The following is an 18,294-nucleotide window of genomic DNA, read 5'->3' as shown; positions in this document are numbered from 1 at the left end:
CATTTCAGATTCAGAGTTTTAGTGGTTAGTTATCTATGTCATTTGGAAGACCAAAATAATAATACTACAGAGGTGCTAAACCCTGTTTTTAGAAACTGTATTACATGTATGACCTCATTTGAAAACTACTTTTCAAACATGTGCAGGTTTCCTGAGGATACTCTGTATATACCTCTTAAGGTTTTGTGAGGACTAAGAGAGATAATATATATAAAGTGCTAAATACTGTCCTTGGCATGTGACAGTCATCTAAGAATTGGTCATATCCACTATAAGTTATGGCATTATTTTGTGGACCAATTAGGAAAAAACTGCCAATTTAACTCTGACACAGTATTTTTTTTATCATGCTCTGTCACCAGGCTGGAGTGCAATGGCACTATCATAGCTCACTGTAGCCTCAAATTCCTGGCCTTAAGTGATCCTCCTGCCTTAGCCTCCCAAGTAGCTGGGACTATGGGCATGCACCACCACACCCAGCTAATTTTTTTTTTAAGAGATGGGGTCTTGCTATGTTGCTCAGGCTGATCTTGAACTCCTGGGCTCAAATGATCCTCTAATCTCCGTCTCCCAAAGTGCTGGGATTACCAGCATGAGCCACTGCACCCACCCAACTTAAGATTTTTTAAATAATTATTGGAAGAGCTCTTTTAGAGTTATTTAGATGTGAATTTTTATCATATTTTATTCTTGTGCCTGAGTAAGAAGAAATATATAAGCAACATAAATTGATTAAGGTATTCCTGAAACTTCTTCACATTCACCTTTAAACTACAGGTCATTGCTGTCTGTATTTTTCCACATACATTGTCCTATGTGCCACAAAGAACATTGTCATACAGCATTTCTTATGAGTGTGTCACTGTTGCCTTCATGACATTTTTTTCTGAGCCTCTGATATCCATTCTGAAGATTTTCCTTTTTGACTAAGCTCAAAGCTTCATTTTCCCCCACAGTAGCATTATGTGTTGTTGACTGAAGGTAAACAGCTTCTGTCCCAAGTCAGCAGGAAATTTTAGGCAAATTGATGTTTAATGCTTTAACAATAGTTCTACATGATATATTAATCAAAGCAAATCTATTCCAGGGATTTGCCAACTTTTCCTGACTTTAGTTGTATTGCTTGACATAGTATAGTAATCTGTGTGTGTGTATCTCAGTAACAAAGCATAATACAGTTTCTTCTATCTGTGGGTATTTTCTTATCTTACATCCTGGACAACTTTAACTTAGCTTTAGCTTTGTGAGAAAATTCAGAGTTGCTGTCATTCTTTGGTCATGTATGTTCACTTCTATAATTTCAACTTTATACTTCCAACTGCTTTATTTCCATGCCTTTCTATGCACGCAATAACGTTTTTGTCCAATGACAAGTCATAGTATAATTTTAAAGGATATATCAAATGCAAATGAATTCAACAAGGGGAATATGAACGTTGCACACAAGTCAGTGCACGTGACATGATATAAATAGCTAAAAGAAAGGCCGTGGATACACAGGCAAAAACAACTACAGAATCACCTGAGCCTGGAAGTCAGCAGTTGTTTAGATACCACTGAGTATAAGACACTTCAGTGATGCTAAAATGTGGGGGGGGAAATGTCCTAGAGTTGGTGTAGCATATTTATAAGCACAGGGGAAAAGAATTATAGTCTTTTTTTATTAAGAGGGAATTTGCGAGTGGTCGAATCAGGGGCAGGAAGTTATAGAAAAAGGCAAGGCCTTGACTTTCCATCTTGAAGTAGGCGTCCTTGACCAGAAGCACATGTCATATACTATAAATAGGAAAAATATAACCAGTTGTTGCTTTTTGAAGAGAAAGCCACATATAAACTGTGAGAAGTAATGAAGGTTGAGTCTCTACTGCTTTCATTTTTTATCTGGCAGTTTGCATAACATAGTTATGAAATCTAGGTTTAGCTCTCACTGATAAGTCGTTTGTGAGAACCAAATGTGGCTATATGGACTCAAACTTGTGTTTTATTTGGTGGACAAAGACATTTAAAATTAGGATCAATGAATGGATAATACTTCATAAATAATTACTGTACAGTTTCTTAGATTTGTGCTGTTTTGCTAGTTAGCATGATTGTTGTGAAAAATGAAACTAACATTGAACAACGTGCAGCTTAGTCATTTCAAACACGATTCTAGATACTTTTTCTTCAGGCTTTGATCCTATTTGAAGAAAATAGAAATAGAAATCTAGTATGTGGACCTTTCATGTCCATTGGTGGTCCTGATCAAGAAATAAATAGGTAGCCACATCTTAAAATAGTCAAGCTTCTGGGTGGTCCTGAAAAATCCGAACTAATTAAAGGGAGGACAGAAAAACAGAAAAAGGATCTTGTACTGCTTTACACTTAAATCAATGGTTTCATGTATTTTTGGGCATTTTTTTCCCTGAGTTTGGTCATTCCTTGTTCTTTGAGAATGTTAAGAATACAGCATTTTCAGGGGAGGAGTTGATGCCTTTAGTTTACTCACATGGTTCTTCTCTTGCCCTAGGTGTCAATGAAGTTTTCCCTAGACTCCATCACATGTGGACACTTAGGAGTCTACGACCGCATGTGTCTTATGATTCGATAAAGGGAGTGGCTGCTCCAGTATCCTCACTAATGAGTCCCTGCAATGAGTAGCTACAATTCAGACTCATCAGAACCAAGTTTGACCACCGTTATGTTTTCAGGAGCCATAGTGTCGGAAGGCCATTCCCAGATGTCAGTTTCAGTAGTCTATGAAAGTGCTGAAAGCGTTTGTAGACTCTTCTAAAAGTTTTACCGAACCAAACTGGCACAAATCATTGTGCTTTTTTATTATGCAGTAAAATCTCGTTTAATCTCATTCACAGGTGGCATGGGAATACTCTTTTAGTTTATTCTTTTTCTTTGGTTGCTTTGGTTGATACGTTAGGGAATTAACTTTGCAAACTTGGTCAAACCTTCTGCTTCTTACTGTTTCTGATAAGCCACTTGCTTGGTGCTGATAGTTAGGCCTAGTGACCAGTGGAGACTAGCAGGGTGGGTAAAGCAGAGTAATCAGAAACTCAGCCACAGCCGTCTGGCCTCTGGTTAACAAGAAGCATAGCTCAAATGACTTCATTCAGGAGAAACAGACACGGCAAGGCCAGGGCCTTGAATTTAAAGAGCTGGCTCACCTCAGCAGGGCATACCTGGGCATCCCACTGGCACATGAAGGCATCCAGGACTAGAGTGTAGGAGCCTCTACACCCGCAGACAAAATGTGGAAGGAGAGAACTGGGAAGCCATGATGGGGATGCACACACCAGGCAACTTGGCATTGGGGAAGTCAGGCAGCAGGCAACAGGGCCAAGCAACTGAGTCGGTTCCTTAGAGGGGATCTGGCAGGAGCAAGCAGCCAGTGTATCAAGGAGTGACACTTTAAGCAGGCTCCCAGGAAGGGCTCTGGTAGAGGACTTAGACAAAATTGAAGTTACCACAGTGGGTAGACTCAAGGCCTTGGGAACAAAGAAAACGCAATTATCGATACTAGACTAGAAAAAGTAAATACAAAAACCCACCTCAGACCCAATGAATAAGTTACCTTCCAATACTGACAAGGGTTGTGAAGATAGTAAAATAGAGTAACATGTACATTTAACTAACTTCCTCCCTCCTTCCCTTCCTCCTTCTCTTCCTCTCTTTCTCCCTTCCTTCTGCTTCATACTTCATGTTGTTTTCTAAAAGCCATGCATAGATCAACCGGGACTTTAAACTGGATCTGAGAACTATTACAAAAATCAGTTCTCACTGAGGAGCACATGCCTAATTCCCTTCCAGACATTTTTTAGTGCTATTTTTTCCAAATTAAGATTTTCTTTTACTCTCACAATATGAGACAAAATATGAGTATGATTGATATTCATGTTTAAAGGATAAAGGTTAGGTATAGACATTAAAACGGAACGGTAGACTTACCAATTTAAGGGCTGTGAATAAAGGCCATAGACTTAAACATCAAAAGGGTGGTTAAAATAGTTTATCTTTAAGGTACTTCTCACATTTGAGAGTCTAGATTCCATATAGTTTTGTTTCACTTTTCACTAGATAAGTATGCTACATGTTTGAGCAGTGAATTATCACATTGGATTTTTATTTAACAAAACTCCCATTTCAAAGGCTTTTCTTTTATCTCATAAACATTCTTTTTTATTATTGTATTTCAATTTATGTGGCAATTCAGGCCCTCTAAATAATAACTTTGTATTTCAGTAGCAATCTTTCTGAGGTATTGGTATCATGCTTCATTATATTAAAGAAATATCTATGCCAAATACCTAAACATCACATGATTTTTTATTGATCTGCAAGTTAGCAAGTAGGAAAAGAAATTCTGTAGTACTTCTGCATTAACTAAATGCTGTATCTACTTAAATTATCTAATATGCTACTATAATCTATTTACAAGTATAATAGATTGCTTAGATGAATAGTCTATAAGAAAGTAGGAACTGTTTTAATGCTGAAATGAGCACAGAGCTTACAAATGCCAAATTATATTCAAAGGATCTTTCCTTTTTATACTCCAGAGATCTTTGTCAGTGGCTTCAATTGAAAATATGTTCTCTCTAATTATGTCTGGGTTACTATTTTGTCTTAATTTACCTCTTCCCATTATTATCTAAATACAAAGTTAATTCTAGATATTTGTCTAGGTTAGATTTTGGTAGCAGTAGAGAGATGTCTTTTTAGTAACCAGTGGTTTATTATTCTTTAGTGGTTTGGAGTAGGAAGCTGTTTTTACAGTCTTTGAGGTCTCTTGAAAGGATTTCAAGTTCATTTTAGAATTATTTATTTATTTCCTAATTTGCCTAGCAGCAATAGAGTATATAATATAATGGGTCAATAGAGTAAAAAATCCTGATTAACCCATCATGGCAATCAGTGGAAAGTTCTCTAGTGGTTACATGGAGAGTCCTCACTTTGGTCTAAAGAACCAACTGCATAAGCCTAGAAGGGAGAAATGTAGCAAGTATGGAAAAGGCCTGGGCTTAGGCGTCTGTGCGCACATCGTGAATCAGGAGTGTGGTGCAGCTGTCAAGGGAGCAGAGGCAACTCGAGGCCAGGTTGGCAGGTAGAATTTCCAGAAAAAGGGAAAGAGGGCTGTGTCCTACCTGTACTCCCAGCCCCAGCCCAGTGTCTTGGGGTCAATTTGGGGTTCTCTACTTAGCTGTATAAATTTTTAAGTGTTTAAAATTGGAGCTCATTCAAAGAGTGGTCAGGATGGAGAGAAAACTTGAAACTGTGTTTATATAAGGAAGAGCTGGAGGAACTGGGATGTTTATTCTGGAGGAGAGGGTACAGAATTGCTGTCTTCATAGATATAAAGGGCTGTCATGTAGAAGAGAGGTTAGATTTATTCTGCATGGCTCTGGAGGGCAGAATAAGGGCCAGTGGGGCAGATTTTGGCTCAGTGCAGAAATAGCTTTTTGCTGGTTACACATATCCTTGAAAGGAGTGAACAGCCTCCAAAAGTGGTAATTTTGGATCTTGAAGACAGCCATGCCTAGGTAGATAGTTGCTGCTGTATAAAAGATCCTGGGAAAATCCCACAAGACTGGACTTAAAGATCTGCAAAGCCCTCTCAGTGCTAAGATCCTGGTTCTATATCTCACCATCTCTCTGCCCGGCAAACATGTTTCTTGACCACCCTTTTTATACCAAGCACAGTGCAGGGGTATGGAAAACTCCAGGCGCTCTCGTGGGGAAACCAGCAACCACGGCACAGGGGAAGGAGTGCTGTGATGGATCTGGGTGCATGAGGTCTCAGAGCTTTAAGGAGGGCCCACAAATCAATCCTTGGATGGCAGTGCCTGAGCTGAGTCATAAGTAGAGGTTGGCCGGGTAAAGGGCATTGCAGCGCAAGAGCCAACCATGTGCAGAGGGCTTAGGGAGAGAGTGTGGGTGCAAGGTAGATGGGAAGAGAATATAATGGAGCAGGAGCTGGAGCAGAAAATGCCTTAAATGCTAAACTAAGCATTTGGATTTAGGAGTTGAAGCTTGGGAGTAACCTCATCTGATTTGCATATTTGAAAGGTGGCTCAAATGATAAATTTGAGGATGGAGTGATACTAGCATTCAGGGCTCCCAAAGGCACCATCTCTCTGAGTCTTAGATTTCTTTCCTCCAATATAAGGGGCTTGGACTATTCTTCAATAGAATTCAAAACCAGTCTACTCTGGAATATTCCAGGCACCACACTCTTCACGAATCCCCAGCACTTGAACAGAAACACTCAATCACCTGTATGAGTAAAGTGTCCTCTTATCTCATTGTCATCTTTGCATCAATTCAAAATTGGCTTTTGCATCCAGGGCTGGGAAGAAACTGTGGATGCTGCCATTTCCCACCTGTTGAAGACTTGCTTGTCGAAGAGTTCGAAGGAGCAGGCTTTGAACTTCAGCAGCCAACTGAACATACCCAAAGACACCAGCCGACTGAAGAAGCATATCACCTTGCTGTGCGATAGATTAGCCAAAGGTGGCCGTCTCTGCTTAAGTACTGACGCGGCAGCCCCACAGACCATGGTCATGCCAGGTAAGAGTTCCGTCCGTGCTCCCCAAACACTATGCACTTTTCCCAAATTAAAGGAATGTGCCTGTGGTTGTATTTGGGGTTTAAATTTCATATTAAAGTGATGATAGCCAAGAAAATTGCTTTCACGTTTCCCCTCAGATATCCTAGGGTAACTACTTGGATAAATATTCTTGGAGTATTTGCTTACTAGACATTTCTGGAGTGGTATGTCTTTTTTCTTCCCTCTGCTTTTAAATATATGACCCATTTTGTTTTGCTTCTAACCAATAAAAAGTGGATTAGAGGATAAAACTATTTTTAAGGAAAAGTTTTACTAAATGTGATCTCGCGATACTGTATTTCATAAATGTAAATAGCATGACACAAGCAGCTAATTTAATCCAGATGAGTCCAGACCCTTCTGCTGTTTGCTTAGATTGTGGTCATTGGAATAAGGAGGAAGAAACAAAGGGAACAACTTGGATCAAGAGACATGAGCAGGCCTCAGGGCCAAGGCACCTGTGGCCAAGGTGGAGAGAGACTGAGCTCGTACCTACGTGGGCAGTCTGTGAAGGTCACGGGCATCCAGGTCTGCCCTTCCTGTGCCGTCAGTCATGCTTCCCTGGGGTCTCTCAGGGGCAGCAGTTCCCAAATCCTGTTTCCCTCTTCCTAGCCTCTCTATGGCAGCGCCAAGGAGCACAATGTAAATGAATTTATTAAATGCAGCAGCTGTAGCATCTATTTCCTCCTAAAGCAAGGACCATGGTATGGGAAGCGGTGTGTGTGGTTTTCTCTTCTTCTCACATGCCTTTTGTCCCCCCCCCATTCCCATGCTGACACTCTTGCTGTTGCTTCCTTTTCCCCCTCAATCAGCATTCCTAGAAGTAAAAAGAAATGCAAGTGAAATTGTAAAAAGATAAACACGGAGACAGCATAGCATAGCATAATCTAATAAGCACAGACTCTGGAGGCAGACAGACCAATGCATGGATGCTGCCTCTATCCCTTACTACTAATATCACCCTGGGCATATTACTTAACTTTCCAGAGTCTTAGTTTCTTTCTTCAGAAAATGAGCATAATAATGCTTGCCTTGTTGCTGGGGCCTTATATGTTTGTAAAGCACCCAGCGCAATGCTTGGAACAGAGATACTGTCAAAAAATTCAAGCTATAGTTATTACAATTGTTATGGATATATGTGTGATTCAGCCTCTAAATTTGGGGGCAGGAAAATAGCTGGTTTGGAGTCATGGATTCTATATTCTATGATTTGAAGTATTTTTACCTTAACTACGCACAGATAGAACCCAACTTTTATTTCAAAACAATATTTCTTATTTGGCCTTTTAGAATATTTGGCCTTTCCACAGAGAAATGGTTTTGACATTGTTTGCCTTTATTTTAGGCCCTCTTCATCTTGCTCTTGTAACATCCTTCTCACTGGTCCTTTGGTCTCCACTTGTCCATCTTCTGTCCGCTGTTACAGGATTATTTTCCTGAGAAATAGTTAGGCTTAATGAGATAGTAAATGAAAAATAGTCGTTATAATCAGCATTCAATATATGGCTTCCCTCACCCCCCACCCTCCTGCCTGTCCACAGGAAAAACAAGGAGACTAGAGGGAAAAAGACAAGCACATAAAAAAGAAAAGGTAAAGAGGGATGGGATGGGCCCACCTGATTGGCTGGTTACCTGTCAGTTCAGGCTGCAGCATCCCTGGGTTCTCTTCCTTTGTCCCTGTCTGAGCACCCCTGTCTAGTGACCTCCAAATGCCCGTCTTAGTCATTTTCATTTAAATAACTAGATCTATAAGCAGCTGGAATATGGAACATTTAAGCCCTGAATGAAAAAATTTTGAATGTGTGGAAGGAAAAGGCAGAGGAAAAAGGAAGGGAAGAAGGAAGAGAAAAAGAAATGAAGAAAAGAAGAAAGATGGAAAATGGGTTTGTTCCCAGCCCAGGAGGCTGTGAGCCAGGTTTGTGCCTCTTTTGCCAGGTCTGGCTGCGTTTGTTTCAATGGAGAGGTTGAGGCTGTGGGTTGTGTGTCACTGTCACAGTCATGATGCCTTGCTTTCACTTGCTGATGACACCTTTGTGACTTTGTGGTTGAGTGGCTCTCCCTCCCATTTGTCTTGATTTAATCACGATAGTGAGTTTTTAAAAAAGTTGTTAAATCGGTGCTCTGTGTCATTAGTGAGCTTCATTATTGCCTATAATATTTTTCTTCCCTAGAACTCAAAATTTTCATACACTTTGTCTCTGTACTTAGCATATTTTTGAGGTAGAAGAGACATGTGGAATTACTGCTCTTTTACAAATAGAAAATGGAGGCAGGAAAAGTGAAATATCTTTGCCTGGAGTTACATGGTTACTGGAAGGCTTAGATCTAGAATCCAAATCTCCCAGGCCACTGTGCTTCCTTCTAGACCACACAGACCACAGTGGTACAAATACATTTCCAGCCAGAGCCTCCTCCTGTGTAAGCTATTCTTGATCTGGCCTTTTTTCACTTAAATTGGTCTAGCAGTATGAGAGGAAAAGGACAGAATGGTTTCATGCAGTCTCTTTTCTTTTCTATGAGAAATATATTAAAGATGTATCTTATATTTGTTTTGTGCTTAATTTTCATTATCTCCATAGGTGTTGTGATACCATTATCGTGAGATAATAAGAAATAATTGTGAGGAATTGTTTCTGCTTTAAGCCTGTATTGTGCAATTTACAATGTTGGTTTAGCTATGATAGTTGTATCAGAATATGTGAAGGTAAAGTGTCATATTAGAAGGGAGTAGATTACTAAACACATAAATCATATAAACATTTTTCACAGACATGATCATTTTTTAAGATCTGGATGAGAACTTAGAAATCATCTGGTTCACCTCCATCAGCTTAGGTAACGAAGGCCTAGGAAGGTGAAGTGACTAAGTGGTTGTATGAAAAGGCAGAGTGTATGTAATTTTGCCATGTTCCCTATTAAATTGCAGATGTATAAACATTTCAGAATAAAAAAACGTTGGTCTTTTCTAGCCTCATGATTTTATGAGCCCAGCACCTTGGATGTGCCCTTTCTTTTCTCTAGTGAAGGCCATGATGGTAACATCCTCCTTGGTGTCCAGAGTTTGAAAATCTTTCCCACTGGAAATTACTTTATGAACTTCTTTGCCTCACATTTCTCCTGCTTGTCTTTATCAACTTTACCAGGTTTTCCCTTAACCTTTTCTGAGTGAATTTTTTTTATTGCAGAACCATGAAACGTATATTTCTCTCTTCTGCATCTCTGGTGTTCACATAGTTCTGCTGGGGAATATGGCTTCTAAGGAATCTACTTTCATTAAATGTTTATTTTCTAATCTCTCCTGTATGCATTCTAGTTTTAGAGCAGGAGTCACAGAAGGCCATCAGGGTAGTGTTTTTTAAAAATCTTAATGTGAATGATTTAGTGATCTAGCTGGACTTCACATACATGCATGTTGTCAGCTTTGTCCATGCAGGTGCTGAGATTGAAAGGCTTGCCTTAGTTTGCTGGAGGCTTCCTTTTATAACCTCAGTTTCCAGGACAATATTTCAATAGCCCTAGTTACAGCGAAGATTTGAATCTCTCAAGCACATATCAAAACTTAATGCATACATAGGTGGGCCTAACTCATGATATTTGGAGACTAATCAGTTTAACCTCATGAACACGGGAGCTTTTATCACCTCTTGTGGCTTCTTTAAACTTAACTTCATCTAAGTGATGATTTGCCCACTAAGAAGTGATATAGGTAAGTGACAGCCCATCAGATGGAAGCTTGGAGAGCAAATGGTGTATGCTCTACATAAGGGCAGGCAGAGAAGGGTAGGAAGGAGAAAGGGCTGGAAGACTATCCAGGCTGATCAAGTGCCTCAAGTGAATATTCTCTTAATGTGATCAAATGAGTCAGAAGTCATAATGGGCCATAGCTTCAGCTGTATTTTATTTGGCACTGCCAGGTTTCTGGGCCAAAAAGAAGCAGGGGGTGGGGGGATAGGAAGGAAGCAAAAAATGTTTGATAAATAAGCTGAGCCTTTTCACAGATGTAGATCAAATTATTTATTATTTTGAGATGTTGTATGGATCCCGCCCCAGGAATTAGTATTTTGTGTATCTTTACATGTTAAGTGGATAGCAGAAAATACAGAGTATAAATCTGAATACACAGTTTAAGTCTGAATTAAGGTATCTATTCTGTCCTTTTGGGAGGTATATTTTAAACTCCCACTTTTTAGTATTTTAAACTTGAGTTAATAACTTTTTTGCCTGAAAGGTTTGATGTTATTCTGAGGCTACTTCAAAATGACCATTTCAACAGAATTTAAATTTGATTCTCTGAGGTCTCACTTAGATGCTTGATAAGACATCTGGTGTTTACTTTCATATTGCCAATATAATTTAACTGTTTCTTTTATACTTTGAATTTTTTTAAGTTTGAATTTTCATTATGGAAATTTATTAATTGATGAATTCAGTATAGGAAAACCCTCAGGAAAAATTCCTAAATAGCTTCTTAGCCTGTTTTTCCCAGAGAGAATACAACACTTTGTCTTTACTTTAAAAAAAAAAATAGAGTGAGTTCCAAATTGGGAAAATACTATTGTGAAGTGGACTTTGACATCTGAAGTACATGGATTCCAGTTAGGTTGGCCCTTTACCAGTTATATGATATAGAACAAGTTTCATAGCCTGTCTACTTCTTCGTTTTCTCAACCATAAATAGGAATAATAATAGTACTTTACTATAGAGTTTTTGGCCAAATTAAATATAGTAGTACATGGAAAATGCTTAGCAAGTGCCTGACACATAGCAAATTCTCACTAAATGTGAACTTTCTATTAATAATAACAGATACTAGTGTAAAGTCTCAGAGGGACTTGGGAGAACTTGACAAAAGGATTCTAGAATTCAATTAGAAGAATAAAATTATAAGATTATAAGATAGGAAATTTTTAAAAAGAATGTAAAATTTGCCTTTTCAGATTATTCATTATGAAGTAACAATGAATGATAATGTTGCAACTAAAAAAGACAGCTTGCACCAAATTGGAAAGTTCAGGATTGATTAATGTAGTGAAGGTTTGAGGCTAATTAATATCATAAAAAGACTACCTGACTTAAATATAAGACCTGAAACTATAAAAATCCTAGAAGAAAACCCAGGAAAAACTCTTCTGGACATTGGCCTAAGCAAGGAATTTATGACTAAGACCTCGAAAACAAACAGAACAAAACCAAAAATAGACAAATGGGACTTAAACTAAAAGGCTCTGCACAGCAAAAGAAATAATCAAAAGAATAAATAGACAACTTACAGAATAGGAGAAAATATTTAGAAACTATGCATCTGACAAAGGACTAATGTCTAGAATCTACAAGAAACTCAAACAACTCAGCAAGAAAAAAACAACTCCATCAAAAAGTGGGTGAAGGACATGAACAAATATTTTTCAAAAGAAGATATACAAATGGCCAACGAACATCAAAGAAATGCACAACATCACTAATTGTCAGAAAATGCAAAGTAAAACTACAGTGGTATACCATCTTACACCAATCGGCATGGCTGTTATTAAAAAGTAAAAAAAAAAATAAAAAATGAAATCAGGTGTTGGCAAGGATGCAGACAAAAGGGAGCACTTATACACTATTGGTGCGAATGTAAATTAGTACAACCTCTATGGAAAACAGTATGGCAATTTCTTAAAGAGCTGAAAGTAAGTTTACCATTGAAGATCCAGCAGTCCCACTACAGGGTACCTACCTAAAGGAAAACATCATTATATAAAAAAGACACCTGTATTCTTATGTTTATGACAGCACTACCCACAATAGCAAAGTCATGGAATCAGCCTTGTGTGTCTATCAACAAATGATTAGATAAGGAAAATGGGGAGTATACATACACACACCACACACCATGGAATACTACTCAGCCATAAAAACGAATGCAATCATGTCCTTTGCCACAATGGCATTACCCTAAGTGAAATAACTCAGAAGCACAAAGTCAAATACCACATCTTCCCTCTTATAAGTGGGAGCTAAATAGGGGGTACACATGTACATACAGAGTGGAATAATAGACATTAGAGATTTCAAAAGGTGGATGGGTGGAAGGGGGGTGAGGGATAAAAAACTATCTATTGGGTACCATGTACACTATTTGGGTGATGGGTACACTAAAAGCCCAGATTTCACCATTACACAGTATATACATGTAACAAATCTGTACTTGGACTCACCAAATCTATTAAAAAAAAGACTACCTGAAACTGGTACCAGCATTTCTTTGTAGATATTGGGAGAACAAAAGATTTGTTTGAAAAGTAAGTAAAATTAAAATTAACAGTAAGTTTATTTTATATTTGCCAAAATCTAGGTTATGCTTACAAGTATGTGCTAATTCTTAGAGGCAACAATCAAAGAATTGAATGAGGTTTTTTATTTTTAGTTATTTTTTTGTCATCATGTTATACCCTCAAATTTGGCCTTACAAGCACCTTAACAAAGAGGGTCCTTTTTAGGAAAAAATACTCTAAGGCATCATCTGTTTTCCTAGGGGGTTTCTTAATCCTTTGATATGCGAGTCATTTTCTTCAGAAACATATATTATGTCATTGTTCTTGTCAATTTTCTTCTCTTCTTTGACAACTGGACTGATTGCCAGATATTTTCACTGGTCACTGGCCTTGCATGTGACAGGAACAATTCTCCAATAACACTTTAACTACATTAAATCTAGCATAATTTGCAAGATTTGTAGTTTTCCTCTGCAGCCAATTTATGCTGGGTTTGCAACAATTTCCAGCAATCAGTGAGGGATTAACCAATAAAATGTTGATAGCAGGCAGGGATTGATCTAGTGTTAAATGCAGAAGGATATCTGAGTAGAGACTAATTTTATAAGTGGTAATTAGTTTTTGAGTGAATATCTTTGTGTTATGCTTTTGCTTTTCTGTGATTAGAGCAACTGGGATAATTAAAACTTCCTTAAGTAGGAGGGTCTGTCCTCTTCCCCCAATTATATATGTAAGAACTTAGAGAGTGCTAACCTTAACTGTGACCACATGTGCTGGTGTGGCAATTCAAAGCAATGGAGAGAGGACAAAATGAATTAGGTTAAAAAATAGTGTTGGAAACTGGCCAACCATTTGGAGAAAAGAAGCAGATTCCCTAGCACATCCCATATGCCACAATGCATTCCAGACAAATAAGACATTGAAAAAAAAAAATCACAAAATCACAGAAAGAAAATAAAGATGGATACATAGCTATGGAAGCAGGATAGGCCTTTCAAAGTAAGTCAGAAAAGGCAGAAAAGAGAAGACTGAGCTTTGGTAATATACTTCTCAAAATCTGGTCCAGAAGGTTATAAACCAAGGTGTGTATTAATGGTAATTATCCCTGGGTGGTAGAGTTACGGGTGGTATCTGGGTCTCTTCTTACTCTTTCTCTTCCATATTTTGTGTAGATTTCCTACAAACAATGTATATAACTTTTGTAAAATGGCACCGTGATAGAAACTACCAACAGGAAAACAACTATGTAATTGTATTGGAAATAGTGGTAAGGAAACAACAAGGGCCAATTTCATAAATCAAGAAAATTGACTTTTTTCTCAAAAGGAAGTAAGTTATTAAAGGGCGATGACCGTGTGTTTATGGGGCTTGTTTGTATTTCAGTTCTGATAAACTAACCCAAGTCCTTTGCAAGATTTGGCAGAACTGCGTGCAGCTGGTTCATGGATTCTGTCTCCTTCCCATCTCTGTGTCTCATCATGAGCATAAGCCAAATCATTCAAGTTAGTGTTCTCTGAGTAATGTTTCACCTTGTCAAAGTGACTTCATAATTGCTAAATCTGGTGAATACTTTGCCTACAATCCACTTTACTACTTTGCAGCATTTTACAATGAGACCATTTCCTTCTTAGAACATTATGATTTCTTGCCTTTTAATACCGGAAACTGTTCCTATCCCCCTCAGGCCTGTCTTTTCTAGTCTGCTTTGTGGCTTGTTCCTTTTTCAGTCTCTTGACTATTGGTGTTCCATCTTCATGCTCCCCTGGACAGTTTCATCCAACTGCCACCTGAATTCCATGTACTTCTAGGTTTGTACTTTTCTGTTGCTTCTCTTACAAGCTCCCCGTGTCTCCACCCACGGCCCCTCCAATTCCACGTGTCCGAGCAGATTCATGTAATTCTGTGCGTCCCATCTCAGTGGATGATGTTAGGGGACTCAGAAGCAACCTTGACTCTCTGTTTCCCTTATTCCCCACGTTCAGTCAGTTACCAGGACCCAATGGTGGTACCTCCCAAATATATCTTTTTTCACTGTCTACATGCTGTTACCTAACACCCTTATCTCATTCAGACTATTGAGATGACCCACCAATAATCTCCTTGTGTTAAGATTCCTCCTTTATTTTTAGTGCTATCATAAAGAAAGAGCCACTCATGACTGTTTATAGCAGTAGTATAGCCAAAAAGTAGAAATAATCCAAATATCCATCAACTGATGAATGAATAAATAGATGTAGTATATCCATACAATGGAATATTCTTTAATAATTAAAAGAACTGAAGTACTGATGTGTGCTACAACATGGGTGAACTTTGAAAACATTATGCTAAATGAAAGCATCCAGTCACAAAAGAACACACACTGTATAATTCCATTCATATAAAATGTCCAGAATAGACAAATTCAAAGAGACAAAGTATAGTAGTGGTTGGCTAGGGGTGGAGGATGAACAGTGATAGCTAATGGAGATGGAGTTTCCTTTTGGGTGAGAAAAGTGTTCTGAAATTAGATCATGGTGATGTGAACATATTAACAATAAACTTGTTGAATGTGTATTTTAAAAGGGTAAGTTATATGATATGTGAATTACATCTCAATAAAGTTGTTTAAAAACAGCTCATTTTTTAGTATAAAATAAAACATATTTGTAACACTTTAGAAAATTCAGATGAACAAAAAGAAGAAAATTTAAAATCACCAATAATCTAACTACCCTGAAATCGATATAAATTCAACCATATATAAATTTCTATATGTGTTTACATATATGTATGTTTGTATCCATATCCTTCTAGTTTTTTCTTTGCATATGTGTACTTCTGTTTTATGAAAATTGGATCATACTGACCCTACTGCTTTGTAATCTACTTTTAAAACTTTAATTATGTTATTTCATTATTAAGTAGTATATGTTATTTTAATAGCTACACACTTAACCAGTCCCCTTTTGTCAGATATATTAATATTATATAGACTTTCTGATGTTGGTATGATATACCACTATTCAGTGAATATTCTTGTAGCTAAATCTATGTACAGTTTGATGAATATATACTTTTCCATGAGTATGAGGTTCTTTGAAAAAATATGGACCTGGTTGTTACTTCCCTGCTTTAATAGATTTTATAGTTTTCTGTTATCTACCATATTAAATTGAAATTCCTAAACATGGAATACAAGGTTCTTCACTAACTAGACCTACATTATCCTTCTAGCCATATCTCCTACAGTTTCTTTCTTTAGCCCCTTTACTGATGATGAACTATTCAGCATTCTCCAAATACATCATGTTTTTAAAGTTTCTATGCTTTTAAAGCGTTTTCTTAGCCTGGAGAGGCAGTCTTGGCCTGGTGTTAAAATTACCACTTATTTCTGAAGACTCAGCTGAGATGATGGTCCACAAAGCATTCCATGGTCCTCCTGGCACTACTAGTCACTGTTTCCTCTGTGCTCCCTGGTGCCCTGGGCATACAGCTATTATAGTACTTACCATAGGGCACCGTCACTTAATACTTTCATTCCATCCTTCATACCCAGGTAGAAGGTTTTGAAGATTGTATTATATTCTTTGTGATCTCAGCACTCCACTTATGCCACATGCACAGACACACACATGCGCGCACACACACACTTGATGCCTACCATATATTTTTAAAATTCTTTATTTTGAAATAATTATAGACTTACAGAAAAATATAAAAATAGTACATAGAATCCCATATATCCTTCACCAGCTTCCCCTAGTGGTGACGTTAGCTGCAGAGCTATAGATGGGGACAAGAAGAGGACTCTATAGGGAGCAGTGAATTTTAAGAGGTGGTATCAGTACTATCAAGAACAGCAGAAGGTCAGGAAGAATCTGTCTGTAACTGGAAGAAATAATGTAGGAAGGCATATGGAAGAAAAAGTAGGCTATTGTCAGGGTTTTTATTTATTTATTTTTCTTCTCTTAAAAGATATTTAGAGATATTTGAAGGTCAGGTGGTATGGCAAGATGAGAACGCTAAAATCCAATATTCATGTTAAATGGGAAGCATTGGGGAGGCAGAAAGAATAATCTAGAATATAGGTTGACTGAATAAAGTCGTTAGCATTTGAAAGAGAAAAAGTGAGAACCTAGAGATAGGTTGGGGAGATATGGAGATTTAAAAAAAAAAAAAAAGGAAAGTTCAATGAAGTCTAGGCACATAGGCTTTAGAGAAGGAAAGTTTTATTACAATTTGTGAGACAGCAAGAAGGGGTGAATGGTGAGGTTAAAATTAAATCAAATTAAAATTGATTTGCAATCACCACTGTGGAATTTTCATAATTTTCTCACCTCTCTGAAATAACTTATTGTTTCAAAATTGTTTTGAAAACCAAATTATATTGTATAAGTAAAGGAAGCATTCAGTGTGCTCACTCTTATCCAATGTAATAGGACGTCCATAATGAGATGAATGGAAGGCTAGTGGAAGAATATTTGAATCTAGGATTAGAGTTGGATTTGACAAGAGTAGCAATTAGGAGCAACTGTAGGGGGAAGGTCTACTGTCAAAGACCTAATAGAATAACATTTTCCCTGTGTGTACTTAGCAAATACTTGTTGATAGACATGCCGGCTGGTAACTAATTACAACATGATGACCAAAGACCAGCTTCTTGGAAGTAGGGTTGTTAATACAGGAATAGAATACCAGGGGAGTTTGAGTAATTTCCTTCCCTGCAGATGTTTATACTAATGTGGATACTCAATAGTCTAAGATAATTTGGGAAAAACCTGCCTGACAGTAGGGGGTAAATTAAATAACTTTTAAAGAACATCACTATCCCTATTTCTTTAATCATGTCATATGGACAAATCTGTAAAATGCCCATTTTTATCCTCATTCAGCTATAAGTGTGAGCTGTCTTTTCTTTGGACTACTCTCATGTGAAATATTACAATGGAAATCCTAACTCTATGTTATTTTCAATATCCTTAAAAATTGCATAGCTTGGCCAAAAGATAGAATATCTCAATAACACTGGAATATCCCTCAGGAAGATATTTATCTCTGAGGCTTTGTATCATATCAAAAATAACTTTTCTCAAATATTCTACTGACATTTGGGATTGTTTTGTCTTCAAATATGAGGATGAAAGAGTTGATATTTATTCCAGTAGTTTCTGGCTATAAAAACAAAATTATGAAGGGATTTCTACTGATTTACCACAAACACATAACAGATTTTTTTCTTGGTTTTCTTCCCCTTGACTCTTTCCCCCAACTTTTGCTACCTAAGTAAATCTATCTTCCATAGTAAAGTTTTACTGGTTCACCTCAAGCTTGTAATAAACGTACTTCCTGTTTACTTCCCTTCAAATTCTGTTCCTGATACATACTATCTCTCTGAGGAATTCCATCTTCAATAATAAGGTGAATAAGTTTCTCTGCTTTCAGCGTAAATTTATAAA

General features: G+C 37.6%; 1 protein-coding gene across 1 annotated transcript in view; it reads left to right on the top strand.

The window, feature by feature from the left end:
- The window catches only part of BBS9 (Bardet-Biedl syndrome 9), a 501,118-nt gene that overhangs the window by 429,722 nt on the left and 53,102 nt on the right, over positions 1-18,294 (top strand). The window contains exon 19 of the mRNA XM_012638756.1: positions 6,336-6,558. Within this exon, the coding sequence (XP_012494210.1) occupies positions 6,336-6,558 (223 nt within the window). The remainder of the gene's footprint in view (positions 1-6,335; positions 6,559-18,294) is intronic.

The sequence above is a fragment of the Propithecus coquereli genome, unplaced genomic scaffold, assembly GCF_000956105.1.
Source record: "Propithecus coquereli isolate 6110/MARCELLA unplaced genomic scaffold, Pcoq_1.0 Scaffold134, whole genome shotgun sequence".
Classification (NCBI taxonomy): Eukaryota; Metazoa; Chordata; class Mammalia; order Primates; family Indriidae; genus Propithecus; species Propithecus coquereli.
Note: the sequence above shows the minus strand (reverse complement) of the source record. Positions and strands in the feature narration are given on the sequence as shown.